Raw genomic sequence first — 22452 nt, forward strand, 5'->3', positions numbered from 1 at the left:
TAAAAAAAAAAGAAAGAAAATAAAAAAATCTGTCTTTGGCCCAAAACTCTCCGGATCCCAATGCCCAGAGAGAGCAGCACGATGGGGCCGGGACCCTCCTGCCCTCCAGGACCCCTCCAGCATCCCTGAAAGCAAGATCCCCATGGCCTCCAGCCCCACGGACACACAGCGGGGCCCGTTGTGCCTCCAACGCAGCCAACGCTCAGACAGAAGGATTTTGGGGCTGGTTTTGGTTCCTGCACGGAGCAGGATGGGGAATCAGTGGTTTTGGGAGCCAAAGCGGGTGATGGCGACCTGTTGGTCCCCCGGTGCCCCTTTGCTCATTGCTTTCCAGCCCACCACCAGCCCGCCACCACAGCGAGCCGACGTCATCATCATCATTGAATCATCGCAGAATGGTTTGGGTTGGAAGGGACCTTAAATATCATCTTGTCCCAACCCCCCTGCCGTGGGCAGGGAGCCTCCTGCTAGACCAGGTATGTCCATCTGCACCTGCTGCCGGGAGGGACGGACACGATTTCCCCTCCTGCTGAGGCTCCTTGATGTATGGCCATGGCCTCCACAGGCTCGCGGGGCATGATGAATTGCATCGCTGCGCTTATCGGCACCGATCTCTTAATTACTTTGCCTCTAAGTGCCCAGGCAATTATGCCAAGGTCTGGACAGCCGAAGTCCCTGGGCAGGGATCCAGCTGCAGCAGCAGGACGAAGGCTGGGGCTCCGGGGCACCCGAGGGGCAGCAGCCAAATCTTGCCCTGGCTGCTGCAAATTAAAGTGGCTCATTAGGCGTTAAAAATGCTGGCCGTGCGGCCATCACCACGGCTCTCTATGGAGAGCCTCTCTCTGTACACACCAAGTTAAAAATGCTGCTAAAAAGGCTTTTTATTCGTGGTCAGTGCTGACCTTGGGGGGTGCCCATCCTGGAGATCCTCCCTCCAGAACCCAGAACATGACTTGTTTCATCCCAAAGCAGACAAACACACGGAGGTACTGATAAAATCTGGGGTCATCTGCCATGTTTCTCTGCCCCGACCCTCCAGGCAGCCCAGGAGATGCTCGGGAATGTCGGCCCCGGCCTGAGCTCTCCCCAGATCTCATCGGGGTTTGGTAGAAAGACCTCGGTGCAGGACATGGAGACGGGCCTGACGCTGTCTTGACTTCTTCTTGGCCAACCTGTATTTGTACACCCCATAATAACAGAGACCACGACCCAACCCAGCCCCTTCCCACCCCCTGTTTTGGTTGCAGATGCCGAAAACTGAGAAGAAGCCCCCGAGGATGGTTTGTAGAGATGTTGCAACCTCCAAGTGCCACGTCGATTTAAGCACTGCCCGACACGGGGAGGAATTGCACCTTTTAGCTCCGTGCCTCAGTTTCCCTGACCTCATGCAATGACAACTGCCTCCCCTTCTGCGCAAGGTGATGGGGGGGCTGCCTTCTCCCTTTCAGGGCTCAAGGTGGGGGGGACAGAAACACCCCTGGGAGGGAGCCGGTACCTGCGTGGGGGCTGCCGTATCCCGGGGACTCCCGTGGCCACCCCCGGGCCGTGTTCCCTGGCCCGGGGTGAGCTTTGGCAGCCAGCACAGGTCCTCTCCGGCAGCTGCCGTGACAGACAGCTCCTGAACCAGCCCCCCTCCGCAGAGCTGCTCTAAAATAAAAATACCTCCCGCTCCGCTCCGCTCCACTCCCGGCCAAACTTCCTCCAGGGGCAAGGTGGGGGACGGCAGCCCCAAAATACACCCGGTTTCCCCCACCCCCATCCCAGCCTGGCTGAGAGATGCTGTAGGGCAAAGCCAACGGCCCCCTAAAACCTTCCATCTCTTTTTTCCCTCCCCCCTCTAATTTCCCCCCAACACCCCCACACCCCCCCACCTCGTCGCGGTGCCGGACGCTGGACCCCCGCACCCTCGCCCACCTCCACCCGCGGCCCCCGGGGCTCAAGGTCAGTAGTGGGGAGCGATGTGGGGCTGATTGGGGGGGACGGAAGGGGAGGGGGCGACACGCCGGGGGTGGTGACAGGCTATTCCCGCAACTCCAGGGCTTTTTGTCACCTCCGCCTGCTCCCACCGCCCGGCCGGGGGTGCGGAGAGGCGGGGGCGGGATGAGGATGCTGCTGCCCCGCTGCTGCTCGGAGCTGGGGGGGGGGAGGGAAATGGATGCTGTGCTGGGGACCCCCCCCCATGCACCTGATATGACAGTGCGGGAGCGATCAGGAGTTAAAATTATCCGAGGGGGTCCCCCTCCAGCACCGCAGGGTCTCCGGGGGCCGTTACCCGCCTCCCTCCGGCTCATTTGAGGGGTGGCATTGCCCCCCCACACCCCCCCAAAAAAAAAAAAAAAAAAAAAAAAGCCTTGAAAAGCGTGGAGAGGATTTAAAAAAAGCTCTTTAAAGCCACCTCCCGCCGCAGGGGACCGCAGGGAGGTGGCAGCGCGCCCGCCCGCAGCGGCCCCGCACCGGGAGCGACCCCCCCCCCCGCCGGGGAGGAGAGACCCCCCGCACCCCCCGGGGGTCCCAGCCCGGGAGAAGGGTCCTTCCCGCTGGGAAAAAGGGTTTTCCTCCAGCTCTGGGGAAGATGGTGTCACCCCGCATCGCTGCCAACGACACCCCCCCCCCCGCCACTCCCCCCAGCTCATAAAAAAAATTCAGTGACCACTAAAAAAAAAAAAAAAAAGAAATTAATAAAAAATAGAAACGAAACAAGCGGCCGGGGCACAAGCTTGGCGGTGCAGATGCGAAAGGAAAAGGCGCCCGGGTCGCCTTTGGCTGCTGCCTAAAAGCAGAGTTTCGCTCCGTTAATTCCCTTCAAAGCTCCCGGCGGCGTCGCAGCGGCTGCTCCCGTCCCCCCCGCACCCCCCCGCCACGACCCGTGGCGTCCTCCCCACCCGCGGGGGACGTTCGGGAGTGGGTGGCAGTGCTGGAGGAGGATGCCCTGTCCCTGTCCCTGTCCCCGTCCCCGTCCCCGTCCCCCGCACACCGCCCGCTCCAGCCCTGAACTGCGTTTTTAGCAGCTGCCGGACACAGTCGAGAGGCTGCAGAGCTCGGGGCGGGCTGAAAGGCACGTCGCGCCGGGGTTAATTAGCCTGAGCGGGAGTAATTAGGCCAGGGCTAATTAGAAAGTTGAACGTGAGCATCCCCCGAGCCCTGCCGATGCCGCTGGGCGGGGGGGCTCAGCCGTGCGGGCGGGGGCCGGATCTTCGTGGCTGGGAGCAATTGGGGACCACGGGGAGGAGCCCCCTGTCCCTCAGGGCTCGAATTTGGGCAAAATCCTAGGAGAAGGTGAGCAGCAGCCCAGGGCAGGGACATCCCATCATGTTCCCTCCACCACGGGCATCTTCGTGCTCTATCCTGGATCCCCTCCGAGGATCCCATTAGGAATCAAGGGGGACATCACAGACACCCCATCCTGGGCAGCTGGTGTCATGGAGCATCTCTGAACGTTGGGATGGACACAGCTTTCTGGGAAGAGCCCTTTACCAGGACCACCTGGGTTGAGCTGCCCCCTGAATGCTGGGTCCTGGGTGGGTTTTGCAGCAGGACTTCTCAGCAGCCTGGCTCCCTGCACCTGAGTTGTGTCCCAGGGTTCGTCCCGAGGTGACACCATCTTCTCCTTCCTTCAGCTACCAGCCTCCAAGGAAGCCCACAAAGCAGAGCTGCTGAGGACCAGCAGCAATTTCGGGTGTTTGAGGGGTGGGAGGGCGGGTGAGTTCTCTCCCCTGGTTTTCTTCCCCTCTCCTCCTTCCCTTTCCCAGGTCTGGAACCCCCGCACCGGCTGGGGTGGTAACGTGCCACTATGGGGGTCAAAACGATGCTCCCCAGCTACGAACTGGGGTTTTACGCTCTCGCCGTGACGTGTGCCGTGGTGTACAGCGGCAGCGGGATCTTCGAAGCATCCCGAGGTAATGCTCCCCATCGCATCCCCCCAGAGGGGACCCTGGGAGGGAGGATGGATGTAACGTGGCTGCATTTAGACCTGTTGATACCAGCAGCAGATCCCTGGCTTTAATTTTTGCAGAGAACAGCTTGGGAATCCTTTGCAAGGGTCAAAAAGGACTTTTTGCCCAGTTGTCCCCTTGTCCCCATTTCCACGGCTCAGAGCAAGAGGCTGTGGAATGTCACAGCTCTCCAGCCAGTGCCCAAAACAGTCAACCACCCTGCCTACATAGGGTTGTTGCCAGATTTTTTGTCTGTAAGCCCCAAAACCTGAAAATTTCATGGGATCGGCCAAGGGTCCCTGGGAAGAGGCACTGCATTGCTGGAAAGTCACGCCGGAATAGTTGAGGTTCCTATGGTTGTCCGCTTTGGGGACGGGGTGTTTGAGCCCTGATGGGGTGAGGAAGGCTCCCTGCCTTGCTGCAACCTGGTCCCCATTTCCCAGAGCTGGTTTTTCTCCCCATAACTCCGTTTCTTTTGCAGACAGCGTGAACAGAAAGGCCTTTCGGGATGGCATAAAGCCGGGCTGGCACTACTTCGGCAGGAAGATGGTAAGCGGAGGAAGGACTCAGTCTTTTCTAGCTGCTGGTGACATGGTCGGTGCTGACCACTGGAGAAGCAGAACTGGTTTTTCTGCTGCTGACACACTTTTGCAAAGTCCACGTGACTCCTATTTTTCTCTCTAAAGAACTAGTCGGGGAAAATATCTGCCCTGCAGCGCCATGGATGCTCTGCTTTGTGTGCACCGAGACGAGCAACCTCTGCACATCTCTCCTGGGGTTTTTATGGCCAAGTTAAAATGCTCGGGAACCCTTGGGTGGAAAAATGGGAAGAAAAGGCTTTGAAAGTTGTGTGGTTCCCCCTCCAGATGGGTGTTGGGGCAGGGGTACAAGGGCTGGGGGCAGTAAGGCGCCCGGTGCTGCTCCCGCAGGACGTGGCCGATTTCGAGTGGGTGATGTGGTTCACCTCGTTCAGGAACGTCATCATCTTCGCCCTCTCGGGACATGTCCTCTTCGGCAAGATCTGCTCCATGACGGTGCCGCAGGTGAGCCAGGGGTGTGGTGAGATGGATTTGAAAGCACCAGGGTGACCTGGGAGCTGTGGAGGGGGCTTGAGGGATGCCCTAGGATGGGGAGATGTTCTAGGGTAGGGGGAGCAGGGTTGGGGCTTTCAGCAAGCTGACCATCGGTTGGGGCCGCTCTCTTCTCGCAGCACCGGGCTGTGGTGTACATGTTGTACGGGGTCTTCGCCGTGCTGGGCAGCATGGGGCTCGTCTACCTGATGATCATCCTCTCCCACTGCCTTGTCCTCTACTCCGTTGCGCTGGCCAAGCAGAAGTGGCTCTGCTATGTGGCCGGCCTTTGCTGTCTCGCCTCCTTCAAGGTGGAGCCCTTCAGCTCCTGGCAGGTAGGTGCTGTCTTGGACCACCCGTCTGCCTCATTTCCAGCCCACTTGTGTCCTTCTCCTTGGGTTTGTCTCTAGGGAAGGCTCCTGGGGCACCTCCAAACCCTGGACACTTCTCCTGGCTATGTCAGAGCTCCGCAGGGTTTGAGAGTCTGCCAAATTTAGGAATAATCCCACAGGGGATATGAAGTGTTTTGGTGGTTTCATGCTGGACCAGAGCTCAGGACACCTGAGTCCTCCTTACTGCTCAGGCAACAGCTTGTCAGCGAGGTGAAATGTGTTCTTGCCCTGTGCCTCAGTTTCCCCATCTGTAACACAGAACTGGAATGGGTTCAGCGATGCCCATGCCTGTCTCCTAGGTCTCTGCCCAGTTAAGACTTTCTCTCACTGGTGGGTGGAGAGAAGCCCAGGAAGGACCTTATAAAGCTACTCAGCCCCTCTGAAGGACAGGGCTGCCTGTCCTTGCCTGCTGCTTACCTCCTGAAACATCTTCCCCCCCTCCATCAGGCTTGTGGTGACTTTCCTTCACCTCCTGGGGAGGGTTATGTCCCTGCGACAGGGTGACATTCCCACCCCAGACCAAAGCCTGCATGCTCCTCAGCTGCTTGGCAAAGATACGGCCAAGAGGATCTACCACTTCCAGGCTCCTCCAGGATGCAGGAACCAGCTGGGAAATTGGGCCCCAGTTTTCTCTTTCCAACAGCAAAGCTCATTAGGGACAATTGATGTCAGAACATAATTAGAGGCTTTGCCTGCTGCCCCACGAGCGATGTTCTCCACAAAGCGAGGGAGCACAGAAGTGACACTGTGTTCCTGGTGGTAACTTTTCGTTTCTTATCCAGAGTGGGTTTGTAACGGGAGCTTTTGATCTTCAAGATGTCCTCTTCTATGGAGGAAGCAGCTTCACCATCATGCGCTGCATGAGCTTTGCACTGGAGAGCTCTGAAAGAAAAGAGGGCATCTACTCCATCTTCGACCTCCTCAAGTACAACTTCTACCTCCCGTTCTTCTTCTTTGGGCCTGTCATGACGTTTGACCAGTTCCATGCCCAGGTGAGTGTTCCTGAGGCCGGGCTGGAGGAGGACCTCTCCCTGCATCTACTTGCTTTGGTTTAATGCCTACAAAATCCCAGCATTTGCAAGGTGAAGGTGCAAATGTTTGTAGAGCTTCTTGTGGTCACCTAGAGTCTGTGGCCATAGTCTGGGCTGCACAATGGTGCTGTGATTTTTGTGGTGAGGGGCATAAATTGATGGGGTTTTAACCTTCCCTTTGGGGTTTTTGGCCATTTTCACTCATCAGTTCAGAAGGGAAGACATTGCTGTGGTGATAACATCATGCTGGGATGAGGAAGGGAGGGTTCAGCACATGTTTTGCTCACTGGGCACCCACACTGCTCAGTGTCTCGGTTTCCTTATGCTGTCCACCCCAGCAGCTCCATGCTGCCCCCACTGAGTGGTGCCGGGAGGCCACGGTGAGAGCCAGACATGTGGTGCCCATCCATGGGACCTCTGCGTGCTGGCGGCCATGACAGCAAGGGATGACCCACATTTCCATCCAGCTGGTTTGGTTTTGGTCCACAAATTTCCAGGGATGGTCTGTGTGTCTGAAGATTGTTATTTCTCTAGAAATCAGTAAGATTGGGTGGAAGGCTGTGTTTCAGCAACGAGAGGGCTTCCTCTGCTCCCCATGAAGTACCTTGGTGCTCCAAGTCTTTGCCTGTATCGCCCACAACCAAGGGGACTTTTTGAAAAGCAGACTCCAAACAGCACTGGGAAACATCAGCAGAAGCCTAGGCTGGAGCCGGCTGACCTCTGGGACTCTTCCACATTCAAAGATGAAGCAAAATGGCAGTGCTCTCTCCCTTCTCACTCTTTCCCACCTCCAGCGTAGGGCAACAAAGATGACTGAGGGATTGGAGCACCTCCCTTATGAGGAAAGGCTGAGAGAGCTGGGACTCTTTAGCCTGGAGAAGAGAAGGCTGAGGGGGGGACATTATTAATGTTTACAAATATCTAAAGGGTGGGTTTAAGGAAGATGGAACCAGACTCTTTTCGGTGGTTCCCACTTACAGGACGAGGGGTAACAGGTACAAGCCGGAACATAGGAAGTTCCGATCAAATATGAGGAAAAACATCTTTACAGTGAGGGTGACAGAGCACTGGAACAGGCTGCCCGGGGAGGTTGTGGAGTCCCCTTCTCTGGAGACTTTCAAGACCCACCTGGATGCAGTCCTGAGTAAAGTGCTCTGGGCAATCCTGCTTTAGCAGGGGAGTTGGACTAGATGATCTCTAGAGGTCCCTTCCAACCCTGAAAATTCCGTGATTCCATGAACATCCTTTTACACCAGTGATCAACCTTGGTCATCAAAGCAAACTGGTACTGCTTGCTAAGGGATGGACCTCTTGCTTGGTCAGCATTGGTGGTGAGAAGGATTGCCACCACCCTTTTGTTTCCTTTTAAAGAAGAAAAGCTACACTGATATTTTGGACCACTTAATGAGCAATTCCCCCCTCTGCTGCTTAAAACACTCACCCTACAGGCACAAGGAGTAAGTCCCCAACCCCTTTCCCATCCCCCGGCCAGGGGTCCTGTCTTGGCCTGGCCACCACTGCCATCTCCTGGCTAGATGCCCCCCTGCACTGCTGGAGCTGCAGCTAATTGCAGAGGTGAATTCCTAATTGCCTGACAGCAATTATGGGGGCAGGCAGACAGAGTGTCTTCCCCAGGGTGGGGTGTATGGCCCAGTGAGGGAATGGATCTGTCTCTTTGGCTCCTGTTGGTGCTAAGTCCTGGTGGGGTCCTTGCACCCCCATGTGTGGTGGGTACTTATCTGTACCAGGGCTTGGCCAGCCCTATTCCAGCTGAAACACCTCTTCCTTACTAGGATTAGGGGAACTAATTCACTTCTGTAGAGCTGGAAATGTGGGGAACCCAGCCCTGATATCAAAAGGATGGTGGCAGAGTGCTGCCACCATGCACAGACATGAGAATAGGCAGGGAACGGAGGGCCCATGTCCTCTCACATGTCTCCATGCCAGAGCCCATCCTCCCTCGGCTTCTCCTCCAGCTGAGGGTCCAGGGGCCTCTCTGTATCTGTAAAGCACTTGGCATATAACAGACACGAAAAAAAATCTGCCAAAGGCTTTAATTCTCAGGAATCATCTGGATTTGACGACGGGGCTGGTGCGGCATCCTGCGGATTATGTTGGGAGAGCTTCCCAACTCTCACAGGGAATAAAGGGAAAGTAATAAACATAAGAGGCTTTTGAATACAGCAGCAATTTTTACGGCGATGCGGGGAAGTGAGGACATCAGTCTGCCCAGTGTAATCCGAAAGCTTGCTCTGATGATTTTTATGTTACAATGGCCAGAGACATGACAGCTCCTGGAGGCAAAGCCCAGCCCCTGTTTGTAAAAGACACAGCAGAGAGGAAGTCCACATTGATCAGGTCGCAACCAATTCAGGATGGTCCCTCAAGTAGCTCTCCCTTTCGTTTACAGCAGATGTCTGCAGCAGAAGCTCCAGAGACCATCAGTCACCCTCCTCCTCCTCCCAAATGACCCTGGCCAAAAATACACATTTGGTCCTGGCAGAGCTGTCATGTGGGATTCCAGCCCTGCTCCCAGCCTCCCCTGGGCATGCAGATGTCCTTCCCTACAGGCTGTGGCATCCTGTAGATGTGATGGATGTGGGCGTTTGCTCCCTGTTAGTGACCTGTGCAAGGGGCCATACTTAAGCAAAGCTGACTTTGTGAACACGTCCCTGCATAAAGAGCATAAAACCAAGCTCCCTGGTTGGTATGGCTTTCACCCCACCTAGGGTCCCTTAGGTACAGCCAGACCTGTCGTTGCTGTGTCACGCCATGTGCCTGCTCTACTGAAACCCCAGTGATGGCAACAGCCTTTGCTAGGGTGGTGATCCAGGAGGCACGTTGCTGTCATGCTCAGCACTGAGGCGGGGGTCCTGGAGGGATGCTGTGGGTCATTGTGGATCCTGTGGGATGTCCTGCTCCTTGGGGATGTGTTCACCTGAGCTAGTCCCTTGGGTCTTCCTTAATCAAGGGAGATTTGGGTAACGTAGTCCATGATGAGATTTCTAAAGGAGAGCATTGAGTCCCCATTTGGACCTTGACCATTTGTCCAGATGAAAGAGCATGGTGCCCATCCTGTCTATCAGCTTAGCCCTTTCCTGGTTTGCCATCTCCTTGTGGCAGGTGAGCACCCGAGAGCTGAGACGCAAAGATGACGAGATGAGGAATATCCGGGTCCATGCTTTCTTCCACGTGGGGGCTATCATTGCTGTGGACATCTTCTTCCACTTCTTCTACATCCTCACCCTTCCTTCTGACCTCAAGTTCATGAACCGCCTCTCAGACTGGTCCTTGGGTGAGTTGCTGTGCTTGGACATGCTCATACCTGTACTCGGCTTCAAGGCAGTGGTGAGTGATTCAGATCTCCATCCATCTCCATTGAGAGTCTTCATCAATGCCTGTGTTGGACAGGTTTGGGTAAAGCCCCCCTTCTTCCCAACCACGGTGCAACGGAGCTGGGGTCTGTCAGATGGCGTTGGTTTGACACGATCATAGGGTCCTGGAATAAATTGTTTGGCTTGGGGTTTAAGAGACTGAGCACCAAGCTGTTCCCATTGCCTTTGTCTGGACTGGAATGGAGCTCAGAACCTCCAAAAATCAGCCCCATGCTGTTCCAGGAGGCAAATCTGGTGTCTCAGCTACTTTCACAGGTGGCCACCTGTTATGGGTGGTTGTGAGCCACTGAAATGGCCACAGGGTGTAGGTTGTACAGACAGCAGCTCGGGGGAGTTGTAGCTGCTGTCTTCAACTGCCTAAAGGAGGGTTGTAGAGAAGGTGGACTCTTCTTGGAGGTCGTCAGGGAAGAAGCAGGATGCAATGAACAAGGTGCTGCAAGACGAAGTCCGATTGCATGTAAGGATTATTTTTTCTTAGACTGGTCAAACATTGAAAGAGGGCCCCGGAGGGGTTATAGATTCTCAAAAAAATAGAGATATTCAATGCTTAAATGGACAAGGTCCAAAGCAACCTGATCTCCATTTGACACTGACTGCGCTCTGAGCAGGGCTGGACTAGGGACCTCCGGAACACAAACTCTTGGAATCATAGAATTGTCTAGGTTGGAAAGGAATGAGTAGTGGTAACAGTGCTGGCATTCAGCTGGCAGCTGGATGGAGGATTTCAACTGGCCAAATACACATCTGATGCCAACATTTGAAATGCTGTAGGGTATCTGACATACATCCAAATGCGGCTGGCACAGGGCAAACAGGGGCTGGAGGAACCCCATGTCTCTCCAAAGTGGCAGCTGGAGACCAGGAGAAAGTCCTAATGCAGCTAGAATGGCACTAGCATTGACTTAGGGTGTCCTAAGAGACCTGGGTGGACTGACCAAGCATATGTGTTACTCCAGAGGGAGCTGAGCTCCTCTGCGGGCTCTGCTGACTGTATTGACCTCATCTGCCTTGTCTATGGTGGGAGCTCAGGCATCGGGGCACTGTGTGGCCCTTAATCTGTGAGCTGAATCCCACCAAGATTTTAGCTTCTGTTTGCATAGGAATTTGAAATCTTTAGCGTTTGTTATTGCAGTGTCAGACATATCTCCAAGACAGAGGTTCTGGCCCTGGCTCTGCTGTAGCATCAACGTTACATCTATGGCCACAAGGAGCTGGGATGGGGTGTATTTCGAGGAAGGTGTCAATAAAACCTCAGAGGTCAAAGTTGAGAACTTTAATGAGTTTGTTAACAAGCCTTAGAGGGGAGAAAAGATCTTCTGCTGGAAGAAATGAGTTCTATATGAGTTTCTTGGACTACCAAGACCAAAAAAAAGTTTGGTCCCAAATAGCACAAGAAGATACTGTCCTTTGGTTCAAGCTTCTTAAAAAGTTACTTAGTTTTAAAAGCTTTGGGGGTCCAAAACAGCATTAGACTGTCCTCTTGATGTTATGTTTGTTGCAATAGGCTACATGCTCCCATGGGACATGATGTCCCCCGAACATCCCCATGCCTCCTCTTCACGTGTTTGACTCTTATTTTTGCTCCAGCTGGCTTGGCCTACTCCAACTTGGTGTACGACTGGGTGAAAGCTGCTGTCATGTTTGGGGTCATCAACACCATTGCCAGACTGGACCACTTGGACCCACCCCAGCCCCCGAAATGCATCACCATGCTTTACGTCTTTGCAGAAACGTGAGTATCCCACATGCATCGATGAAGAGAGACGGCATGTTTGACAGGAATGAAATGTGCATGGAGGGGAGGAGGTCTGGGCTGTGCTTCTGATATTAGGAAGATATTCTGATATCGGCAAGAAATTCTTTTCTCTGAGAGTGGTGAGACACGGGAACAGGTTTCCCAGGGAAATTGTGGATGTTCCATCTCTGGAAGTGTTCAAGGCCAGGTTGGATGGGGCTTTGAGTGACCTGGTCTAGAGGGAGGTGTCCCTGCCCATGGCAGGGAGTTGGAACTAGATGTTCTTTACGGTCCTTTCCAACTCTACCCATCCTATGATTCTGAGCAGCTGGCCTGAAGTTGGAGACTACCCAGATTGATCAATCTATACTGAACCTATAGTCTAGACCTGGCCATAGCCCAGGGAAATATTATTGGGCAGGAAGCAATGGATATGATCGGTTACAACCACAGCAGTGGTGGGACCTGTTCAAGAAAGGAGCATGGAGAACTGCTGTGAACAAGGTTCAAGTACCTCACCAGGGGACCAGGCACCTTCTATGGCTGACTACTGCGTGGAAGGGTGTCATTACACTGCGTGTTTTAACATGCTTTTTATCATCTGCGTTTTAGGCATTTTGACAGAGGGATTAATGACTGGCTGTGCAAGTAAGTGTCTAATCAACAGTCTGGTTCAGGGTCTTCTCTTTCATCACATAGCAATGAAGCATTAAATGCTGTTCATCCCAAAGCTGAGGTGTCCTCTCTTCTGCGTGAATCCCACTATGGCATGAAGTCAGATTTAGTCTGTTTATCCCTAAGACCATTTAATTAATCCTCACAAAGTGCAACAGCCCCCTCCAAAGTTGAGAATAAGAGAGTCCAAACCCTGAAAACCCTTTAAGTCTGGTGAGTTTAGTGTTCCCTCGAGGGAGGAAGAGTCAGGTTCATATTGCACTAGGAGGAAAGGGGAATTGAGCCCAGGTCTCCCATATCGTGGGTAACAAAAGTGGCCTGAGCCCCATCTACATCTCCCTCAGCCCTTTGCCTCTCTTCGGCCGTGTGTGTGCACCAGGAAACCTGTACTGAAGGTGGTGGCACCTCTGTGCTGAAATCCTGGGCACCATCGAGTCTGAGATAGCCTGCAACTCTGTGGATCCCCGCATTTTATCAACCCTTTACCTGCAAGAGGGGGAAAGGGTAGCATTTTATGCTTAGGTTTGTGAGGAAAACAAGCCACATATAGCTGGACTGTAGCAAAAATCAGTTTATTGCTAGAACGTGTCAGCCAAAACATCCTTCCTGGTGGACGAGCATGGGAGGAGGGACTCCAGAGGGCTCTCCTTGACTAAGGGGAGCACCAAACCCTTTCCTTGCCTGTTAGGTATGTGTATGACCACATTGGAGAGAACCATGACAACATCATGAAGGAGCTCGTGGCCACCATCGCCACCTTTGCCGTCACCACCCTGTGGCTGGGTCCCTGTGAGATCGTTTACATCTGGTCTGTCTTCAACTGCTTTGGCCTCAACTTTGAGCTCTGGGTGCAGAAGTTCTTCCAGCTGGAGCCCTTTGCCAAACTGGAGGTGAGGAGATGGGCTGCAAGCGGATGCGGGAAGATCAGGGGGTCTGGGGCCAACCTCTGCTGCTGGAAAACATCCATGGCTGTAGGGAGCTCAAACTTGTTTGTACAATCCAGATCCGTTTTCAGCTGAGACTGAAGAGCAACATCCCTGATGATGCCACGCAACTCCGTGTCTAGGCCTCCTGCCTGGAGTCCTGAAGGTCTCTCCTGTGGCCTTTAGCATCCTTGTGATTAAGTCCTCAGCTGTGCAAGGGAAGAACAGTCCTGGTGCTCTGTATCCCTTCATTTTAGGCATGGTGTCACCCATCCAGAGCAAATTCCCACCAGCCCTTATGATGCTTCATGAGAAATTTAAGCTGGGTGTGGAGCTTTCAAAGGGAAACCAAAGGTCCAAGAGCATAAGGACTGCTGCCCCAATGAGGAACTGAAGTAGCACAGATGGACAGGAAATCTGAGCTCTGTCCATGGGGAAATGTTTATACATTTCCATATGGAAATCATTTGTTCTTGTTCTGCAAAACATCTTGGCATTCTGAGTGGTTTTGATCTGATTTTTGATAAAAGCAAATGTTTAGGTACTAGAATGAATTCTTTTCCAACCACTCCAAAGCTTAGTGCCCCGTCTCTGTTTGGGACCAAGGTGCCTCAGGGACAAGCTTGAAGAAAAACTTAGGAAACTCCATCCTGGAAACAATCATCTGCTGCTTATTTGCTTTGCCCAACCTAAAGTCTGGAGGTCCAATACCAGTTCGGTAAAGATCCCTTTCGAATAAAAACTTTGGAGAGCAATCCCCTCGTTGAACTTCTAATCAGATTATAGCACTCCCGGGCAGTGAAATCTCTTTCCTTGCAGCACCGCACTTCTCAGCACTAAGTGGTCTGGGGACTCACTGTGCTCTTTGAAAATTGCTATAAACCTCTTCCCTGTTCCTCTCACACAGCTGCTCCTGAGGATTATGTGCCAGCGACAATTTCACTCTGCTGCTGTCAGTAGTTTTCAGCTCGCTCTCTTTTTTTTTTTTTTTTTAATTCCTATGAAACAATTTCTACCAGGAGCTGTGAGTGATTTGCACACAGGGCTAATAATAATCCTGGTGTACAACAGCATTTACGTGCCTTGAGGAATGGCTTACCCAAGGCAACAGATGAAGAAAGCAATACTCAGCCATTACAATTGGCATGAAACCATGTATAACATCTTGCCCCTACCCATGGGACCTTGAAACACCATTCTGGAATCCCAAATGCATTCAAGTCCAGCAGCAGAGCAGAAGTTTTACCTTCTCCTTATGTTTCTTCATCCCAGAGACAGGAAAGGCTGCTCTAATTTTTGCCTACCCCTCTGCAATCCCAGCTGGAGTTTGACTGGAGTTGGACCAGTGCATCCCCTTTCCTTATAGCCCCATTTTTCCTCACTCTCTGCTCCTCTCCCCTTCACAGGCCAAAATGTCACCAGCCATGTCTCGGCGGATTAGGGCAGTTTTCGGGGCGGCAAATTTCTGGGCCATTGTCCTCTACAACATCCTAGCCCTCAATAGCCTGGAATTTGCACTGCTGGTCACCAAGAGACTCCTTCTGACAGGTAAGATGCTATCAGCCTTCCCCATCAAGGCACCTTTGTCTTGATGGGTGGACATTGGTAGGGGAGCTGAGGACTGGGACTTCCAAGTCCTCTTGGTGTCCTGGCCATTGGCTTGTTACGTGACTGCTCCCAATGTGCTTCATTATTGTTCAAAAGGTGCAGGTAGCTGTTTCTTAGCTCCCATTCTTCTCGTGTGAGATCTCTGGGTATGAGCTGCCTTCCAGGTGTGTTTGTACAGCTCCTAGCATAGCCTGACACCGTGATTTCAACTCCTCGCAGCAACACCAAGGTCACATTCACCCCCCGAGGTGGGCTGTGAAATGGTCCCCTTGCTGGAGAAAGGGATTTACTTGTCCTATCTCATCTCCTTTTGCTTTAGTAATTACTCCTGTGTCAACCTGAAAGTGACAGGTACAAATCCTTCTGCTACGGTCTTATCCGTACATTTCTAATTGGTAGATGGTGGCACTATTTTGAAGTCTTCTTGAGCAGCCCAGGGTATAAATAGCCATTGGGAGCCTGCATCCTCCAGCCCTCTCTGGGACAGGGCTGGCGTAGGAAATGGATAATGTGACGCTCTGGGCTTAGTGTGCCAGAAGTGCCTGCCCGCTGACCTAGCTGGCTTTTGCTGGTAGCATTATTCATTTCAGAGGTCCTGTTTTAGCAGGTACAAAGCCTGTGTCTCCCCTCTGCTGTGGATACCAGACTCGTGGTAACAAATGCCATCAGACCTTTCCAAAGTGGAGGGAGAGCTCCCTGTTCTCAGTCACTTACTTAGGTGACAAAAAAACATGTTTCCTGGGTGCACACTGTGTCCCCACTAGGTACGGGACAAAGCTGGGGTTGATCCTCAGGATCAATGGGGCACAAAGCTTCCAGAAGGTCACAGTGCTGAACAATGATGGACATGGGCAGGTTGAACGGGCAGAAAGTCAACCACCAAGTCTGATCTTGAGGGGTAGAAGGAGTTTTGGAGGTAAGGGAGTGCTCAAAGCCACTCCAGCATGTTACTACATGAATAGTGACCCATGATGCCTTGGTGGACTCAGGCACTGCTTCATCTAAAGTCTGTTCCTGGGAATTTCTCTCTTCTCTCAGTGAAGCAGTAAGGCTGCATCCACAATGGAAAATGTTATTGGCCATCATGAACTCGTGGAACATCCCAAACCCACTGCTGAGAGGCAGCAGTAGTGGAGAAGAGCTGGCCCTGTTAGGCAAACAGCTACACCAAGATGACTATGTCTCCTTCCATCTTCTAGGTTTCCCTGTCAGCACCTTGTCCATCTGGTTTGTCACATACTGCGGAGTGCAGCTGATCAAAGAGCGTGAGCGCATCCTGGCCATCAAGGAGGAGACGTGTGACAAAGCAAAGGTGGAGTAGACGGAGGCATTGGTGGGCTTGTCCCAAAGCCGCCTCTGCCCTCCAGCCACCGCTGCCAGGCTAGCCACTGGCAGGGGCTCTCCAAGCACTCCTGAAAATTGGACTGATGTAGCTCACCCATGTAGAAGTCACCTGGAAGGCGCAGGTCACCCCCTTGCTGCAGGAAAGATTTTTCTATAAGACACAGTGGGCGTTTCTCGGGCTCCCCATGAGTGGCAGACTGCTGAGGTAGGCTCCCAGGACTTTTCTTTAATGCCTGCAAGAGCCATCCCCATCATTTTTCTGACCCTCTGACATTGTGCAGGCCTAGGGATTTCACTCCCTCCTTCCCATAACACTGGGTCCACCAGCACTCAGCTCTCCCGCAGGACCTGTAGCCCATGTCTCCCAGAGGAGACTCTCCAAGTCCTGCGGCTGGAGGTTTTAGGGTGGACTAGAAACACACAGCTATGAGAAATGGATTAGCTGGAGCTGAGCCTGCTCTGAGCAGGCCATCTCCAGGTCACCTCCAGCCCAAGCATCCCATGTTTCTTTCACTACAAGAAATGGTCAGCATCCACTGTCACTGAACAGCATCCATGGTTGTGCAGCAAGGACTGTGAAATGGCTCCGCACGATCTATACGCACCAAGAGGTTAATAAATAAATAGTACAGTCTTTATAGCAAAGGGAAGGAAGACCAGGAACGGCACGTTGAAGGGTAATTATCTCCTCACCACTGTCAGCAGTGCAGAGTGAGAGCTGTTACGATCTCTGCAAAACAGGTCCCTTCAGTGCTAGATGTCTTGGAAAAAATGGTTTAGTGCCAACATCAGGCGTAGTCAATGACAGTGCAGGAGCTATACCTGCTTCACAGCCGTCATGCATTGTGTACAGGTCGCCTGAGGACTGGGCATGCCGAAGAAACACAACACACGGCTCACAACTGCTTGGTCCCCAGGCCCCAATTCAGACCCAAAGGTCCTTCCACTGCTGGGTCTGAGACTGGTGTGTCCACCATGGCTGTCGTGCTGTGATATGTGTCCTGGGACTCAAACACAATCCCATTTGCATTTTTTACAAACCATGGGTGATGGTTTAAACTCACATTCCTGCCCATGGCTGAGGAACAGAAGATGCTTTAGCCAACTCTTGCTTACCTCTAGCTGTCCAACCCTTTACTCAACTGACTTCTGTGCACACAGCCTAAGCCCATGACAGCATGGCTGAATGAGCACACACACATATGTACAATCAAAGGAGAAAGACTCTGAATGAAGGGCAGTGGTCTGGGACTTGGTGGCGGAGCAGAAGCCCCTGATAGACTCCTTGGAGAAGCCGACTTTGGGACAGTGCATAGAGTGCATTGAAAAAATCTACATGTGTGAAACACGGTGCCTTGGGGAAAAGGTGGGTTAATAATTGAAAAACAGCTCTTCTTACATTTTAGAGGAACTTTCAGTGGCCTTATGTCTGTGTTCTCTTCATGTTTGGTGAGGGCAGAATCTGGACCACTTTGTAACGTGGATTGAGAAGCTTGGTGCTGGTGTATTCTGGCTTCCCTGTGGATGAACGAGGATTGGTTCCTAGCCAGCTTTCAGCTCTGCCAAAGTAATTTGTGAAGTCCCTGATAAATGTTGTTTATTTATGTAGTAAATAAATGTTGGGAATCTGTGGCACCTGTTACGCTGCTGTAATTCAGGTGACAACCCCTCTCTCAGAGTTGAGAGACACAAGGATCTGTTTGCAAGTCCTCATCTCCCACCCCTAATTGTGACACAAGATAAAACACTGTTGAGTTTGATAAAAACACACTTTAGCGGCTTCAACAGACAGGAGGTTTGGCTGCAGCTTGATTCATATTCACCTTTATTTGGACTCTACGTTTTTGCTGGTGAAATATCATGAGCCTCCTGCCATCAAACTTTCATCCATGTAGTTTTTATTTCTGGGAGCATGACCCAAAATGTTGAAAGTAGCGGCATCTGTTGTGCCGTGGTGGCATCTTTAATCACATCCCCAAAACCCCTTTACCTACCAGGCACATGGCTTTTTAACACAGATCTGCTGCTGGACCTTTGGTAGATCTGTCTTGGCATCTCCATTATTTCAGATTTACTCTTTACCACTAAAACAGCTATGACATGAAGTGCTTCCTCCCAGTGTACAATTCAGCTCTTGTCCTCCACATGGGTGTCCTCACACAGCTCAAGACACCTTGAGCTGCTGAGACCAAGGGCTCTGTCTCTGATGGTGGCTTAGCTCAGGTCCCTGGCTGTGCAGGAGGACAAACAGAGTCACCCACCTCCCGGCGTTGAAGTGGGTGACTCACATGGCATAGCCCAGTGACTCTGCACTGTCCTCCTGACTTGGATATTCCAGGAGAGAAAATAACCCATTCACTAAGGGTCTAAATTTACCCAGCAGCTGCATCTAGTGGAGCTGCCAGAAGGAGCTAATCTTAGACACCGAGTGAGTGACTCTTTAGAGAGAGAGTTCATGGGCTTTGCCCCCCTTGGCCTGAAGTTATCCCCTCATTTATCACTGCTGTTAGAAACCCCGGGAGTCTGGTGTGCTAGGAGCACCCAAGTGGTGTGATCTCAACCATGTTCAGTGTTAAGCATTGTGCAGGAGACCCTTAGCCTGAGCATGTGCCTCTGTGGAGCAGGATTTATCAACTGCTCATCTCTCTCCTGGAGAAGAATATGTCCTCTGAGCTGATTATTGCCTGCCTGTTAGTAAAACTTGCCTGAGAAGCTAAGAAAAGCAATTTTTTATTGCAACTGCAAATCCAAATTAATAGTCCTACACTGGACGCTTTCTTGTTCAGCCTGACGTGGCTGTAATTCCTGCATTCACCTTTCCTGTTCTAAAATTTTGTATGGGAGGGAGTGGTTCTGCTGCAGCGCATCCCCTTAGGATGCTTTCCATGTATCCTCACCCACTCCCATGTCGCGGCGGAACTATTGCCCACTCAGAGACACACCTAATAACTGACTTAGTCCATTGGTCGTTGGAAATCACTAGCTGTAGTCCCGTTAGACCTGGGGCCAGTTAGCTGAGGACTATCTCAGAACAACCCACCTCATCCAGGGCTGTGTTGTCTGTTGTACAGCAGTCAGTGCTCTTGGGTGAGTATTCTGGGGAGAGCTGATTCACCCATTCATGTGTTCACAGAGATAAACCGAAGGGTGGCTATGATCACTGCTCACCCTTATCGCATCTACACATGACATCTCATCTGCTTTTAGATGCTAAATCCCTCTGGGTTTGGCTGGCACTTGCTTGGAGACCAGCTTACCTTCATGGTGACGCATTGGACCCAGCAAATGGAAGACAGATGGGATGATTCTACTGCGATCAAAACCTCTACAAGAGATAAATCGTTGCAGAGGGCTCCGAATTGATGCCTGCCTCAAATTCCACTGCTACCATCAGAGAAAGGTCTCCCATAGCAACCAGATATGGCCTTGACTCTCCAGGGCAGCAAGGCTCAGACCAAGTCCCCAGAAAATCCTAATGTCTTCCCTGTGCATAAATAGATTATACAATGGCAATGACCAACCAGTGTGAACAAATGAAAACCAGAAATAAGGAAAGAGTAAACACACAAGTGAGAAAGAAACACTGTGCTTGAGACCCGGACTGGAAACGTGTCACCTAAAGTGTAAGAAGGAAAAAAATCTGAACACCAAATACTTGGTGGGTGAGAGGATCTGAAGCTTGTGGAACTAAGCTGCATAAAACACTGCTGGCTTTTCATGCCCGGTGCTAGGAGGGTTCAGGGGAGGTGTGTGGTGGCTCTGAGAGCACCCCTGGGTCTCCCCATTAGCACTGTGTGAGCAGCCCCACAACACAGAGCTGCTCAGAGGGCTTGGGTCCACCACATCAACCTTCTGTCCCACCAGGATGTGGCAGAAACTTGTCTGGGGGGGAATCAGCCTTATCTGAGCTGAATGCGTCTGTGCTTAGGAGGCAGGGAGGTTTACAGACCATCTGAGGACAGGGTTAACACAGACCACAGCCTGCATGTCCAGCATGGGCCATACATGCCATCTACACCTGTTTTGATGGTAGGGCTTGGGATGGATGCTGCTTTATTCCACTGATAGCAAAAAATGGTGGAAACAAAAGGCAGGGGATCACATGTGTGGATGTTGCCACAAGCCATCATGAGGACAACATCCCAGAACTGCTGGTGCTGGGAGGCACCGGGAATAGTTAAGGGTGTGTAGTCTGAATTCATGATTTAAACTCTCTCTAGAGCGAATGGGAGGCAGATGGACATGGCCGGAATCCTCTCGACTCAGGCAAGTGTCTAACTCAGGTGCAGTGAACCAGGTCCCAGAGATACCTGTCTCCCCCCAGGGCTGTAGGGAGCCTGAACGACACAGTGCATCAAGGAGATGGTGCTCTGGGAAAACCAGGGCTGCTTCCCCCAGGCCTTGGAGGTGGTCCAACCACTGTGCAAAGCCACTGAAGCCGATGAAGACCCCAAAGCGTGTCTGGGATCAGCACGGTGGTCTTCCCTGGGTGAAGAAGAGAACGTGGGAGAAACCACAGACCCACTGATCAGTCGGAAGCTCCTCTGGGAAGGGACGGGCTGTAGCTGCATTTCAGCAGCGGCACCTTGTGACACGGGGAATGTGGAAGCAAACCTCGGATGGAAGCACACGCCGAGCAGCACAGCAAAAAGGAAAACAAGCCAGGGCTCAAGGGAGATTAAAGGCAGAGGGGGAAAAAAAATCCCTGCCAGTAGCACAACAGCACGGGATTAAACTTGGGAAAGTGCAGAGCTAATGCAGAGGGAAGGGAGAGGGGAGGACGGGGTTGTCCAGCCCCAGATGTCTGGGAGAAGAGGAGCGTTTCTGAAGTTTGACCCAGTTCAAAGATCAGTGCTTGCTGTCTGATCCCATCACAGATGAGCAGCACAGCAGGAGAGCTTATGATGTGAGCTCCGAAAACAGCTTGTGATTATTTCCCTGCTATATTGGTGCCTCCCACATGCTGCTGGAGCCTCACCAGTACAAAAGGGCTTCATACCAGTATAGCTCCCTCCCTCTTCCCACTTATGTACGTAACCATCATGGCACAAAGCATTTTTATAAATACATCCATGCCAGGGTAAGGGGTTATGTGGCTTTAAATACACTGAGTGGCTAATATCTTTGCATAGACTTAATTAAATCGTTAATTAAATCTGTGCCATCGCTGAGTGTCAGCCAGCCCAGAGGGTCCATAGTAATGAAGATAAAATAAAACAGATTCATTTATAAGTTTTACCATAGGTATAAATGATTATAGCGACTCTGCTCATCCATGTCTGTCAAAACTAATTTGCTTCTTCATGAGCTCCATGGGAAGAGCAGGACCTGCAACAACCATTTGAGGTCCCATGAGGCTTCCTAGACATCCATGGGCATGCAAGCAGGACGCAAGATCTGCTGGAGACCTCAGCCTTTCTGGAGCATCAGTTCAAGACCAGGCAAGTCGTCCTGCTGCAGCTCTAAACTTCAACATAGGGGTGTCGAATCTCAGTAGACCTTAGCAGGACACCCTCATCTCACAAGAAGATACCTGTGTTTAGATGTCCTAATCTGTGAGTTGAAGCTCACTGTTGCGCGTTTTACTTCTTTTCTGCGTCACACCCTCAGATGCGGAGAAGATGGATTTATTAATGGTGAGGTGTTCAGAGACTGTGCCAGTGGAGCCCATGCACATGTTGCAGACAAAGCAGAGCCATCCCTCTCCCAGGCTCCTCAAGTCTCCTCCTTTAGTAAGACTTAAATAATTGGCAGCATAGATCTCATAACCCATACAGGGATGTAAACAAATAGCTTTATCTTCTTTTCCCACCCCTTTCCAGACCTCTGAAAACTGACTCCAGAGGAGAACAAAGGACAAACCTGAGCAGAAAAGCAGCCCTGGGAGCGAGCTGGCTGGAGTTGGGGATGCCACAAAGCCCACATAAGACGCTCCCTTATTGCATCTTTCCAGCTTTGACTTCACGGTCTATTTTTAGCACAGCGAAAGGTTTAGCAGTTTCAGAGCAGTCGGTTTAGTGGTGTCAGGAGAATGTCCCAGCCCTGCCATTCATGACCCAGAAGGCAGATTCGGAGGTTTGATTAATCTGGAGGCTGTTTCCGAAGCACAGCGGCTGAGCCGATGGGTCGCACGCGTCTCCTGTCATGGGACGGCAGCAAAAGCCCCCGCTCCCCCCACCGTGACTCATGGGCTGACAGACCCTTCCTGAAGCATCGAGGCTGGAAGTACAGCTGTTCCCCCGGTCCCCTCCCTTCCTCCTTGTCCAATGTGTCATATTAAAGGGTGATCGGCTTACACATGCTCCAGTATGGATTCCTTAAGCTTTGTAACGCTGTGGCTATATATA

The 22452-nt window shown here is 52.0% G+C and overlaps 1 protein-coding gene across 2 annotated transcripts; it reads left to right on the plus strand.

Annotated features, from left to right (window-relative positions):
• Positions 1-1605: 1605 nt before the first annotated feature.
• On the plus strand, positions 1606-17745 carry HHATL (hedgehog acyltransferase like). 2 transcript variants are annotated; one of them, XM_063324284.1, is made up of 12 exons: positions 1606-1941; positions 3750-3896; positions 4414-4481; positions 4862-4975; positions 5143-5337; positions 6177-6386; positions 9549-9720; positions 11408-11552; positions 12168-12203; positions 12919-13120; positions 14560-14701; positions 15961-17745. In XM_063324284.1, the coding sequence occupies exons 2-12, from the start codon at positions 3791-3793 to the stop codon at positions 16080-16082; spliced, it is 1512 nt and encodes a 503-aa protein (XP_063180354.1). In that variant the 5' UTR covers positions 1606-1941; positions 3750-3790; the 3' UTR covers positions 16083-17745. The 2 variants fall into 2 exon arrangements, with proteins under 2 accessions (XP_063180354.1, XP_063180355.1); XM_063324285.1 differs by lacking the exon at positions 1606-1941 and adding an exon at positions 3173-3276.
• Positions 17746-22452: the final 4707 nt, after the last annotated feature.

The sequence above is a fragment of the Chroicocephalus ridibundus genome, chromosome 2 (assembly GCF_963924245.1).
Source record: "Chroicocephalus ridibundus chromosome 2, bChrRid1.1, whole genome shotgun sequence".
Lineage (NCBI taxonomy): Eukaryota > Metazoa > Chordata > Aves > Charadriiformes > Laridae > Chroicocephalus > Chroicocephalus ridibundus.

Bases quoted from the DNA above. Each gene is read 5' to 3' on its own strand.
- HHATL (XM_063324284.1), top strand. From the start codon at position 3,791: ATGGGGGTCAAAACGATGCTCCCCAGCTACGAACTGGGGTTTTACGCT. The intron at 6,387-9,548 runs GTGAGTGTTCCT...TCCTTGTGGCAG, and splicing joins TTGACCAGTTCCATGCCCAG to GTGAGCACCCGAGAGCTGAG. The intron at 14,702-15,960 runs GTAAGATGCTAT...TCCATCTTCTAG, and splicing joins CAAGAGACTCCTTCTGACAG to GTTTCCCTGTCAGCACCTTG.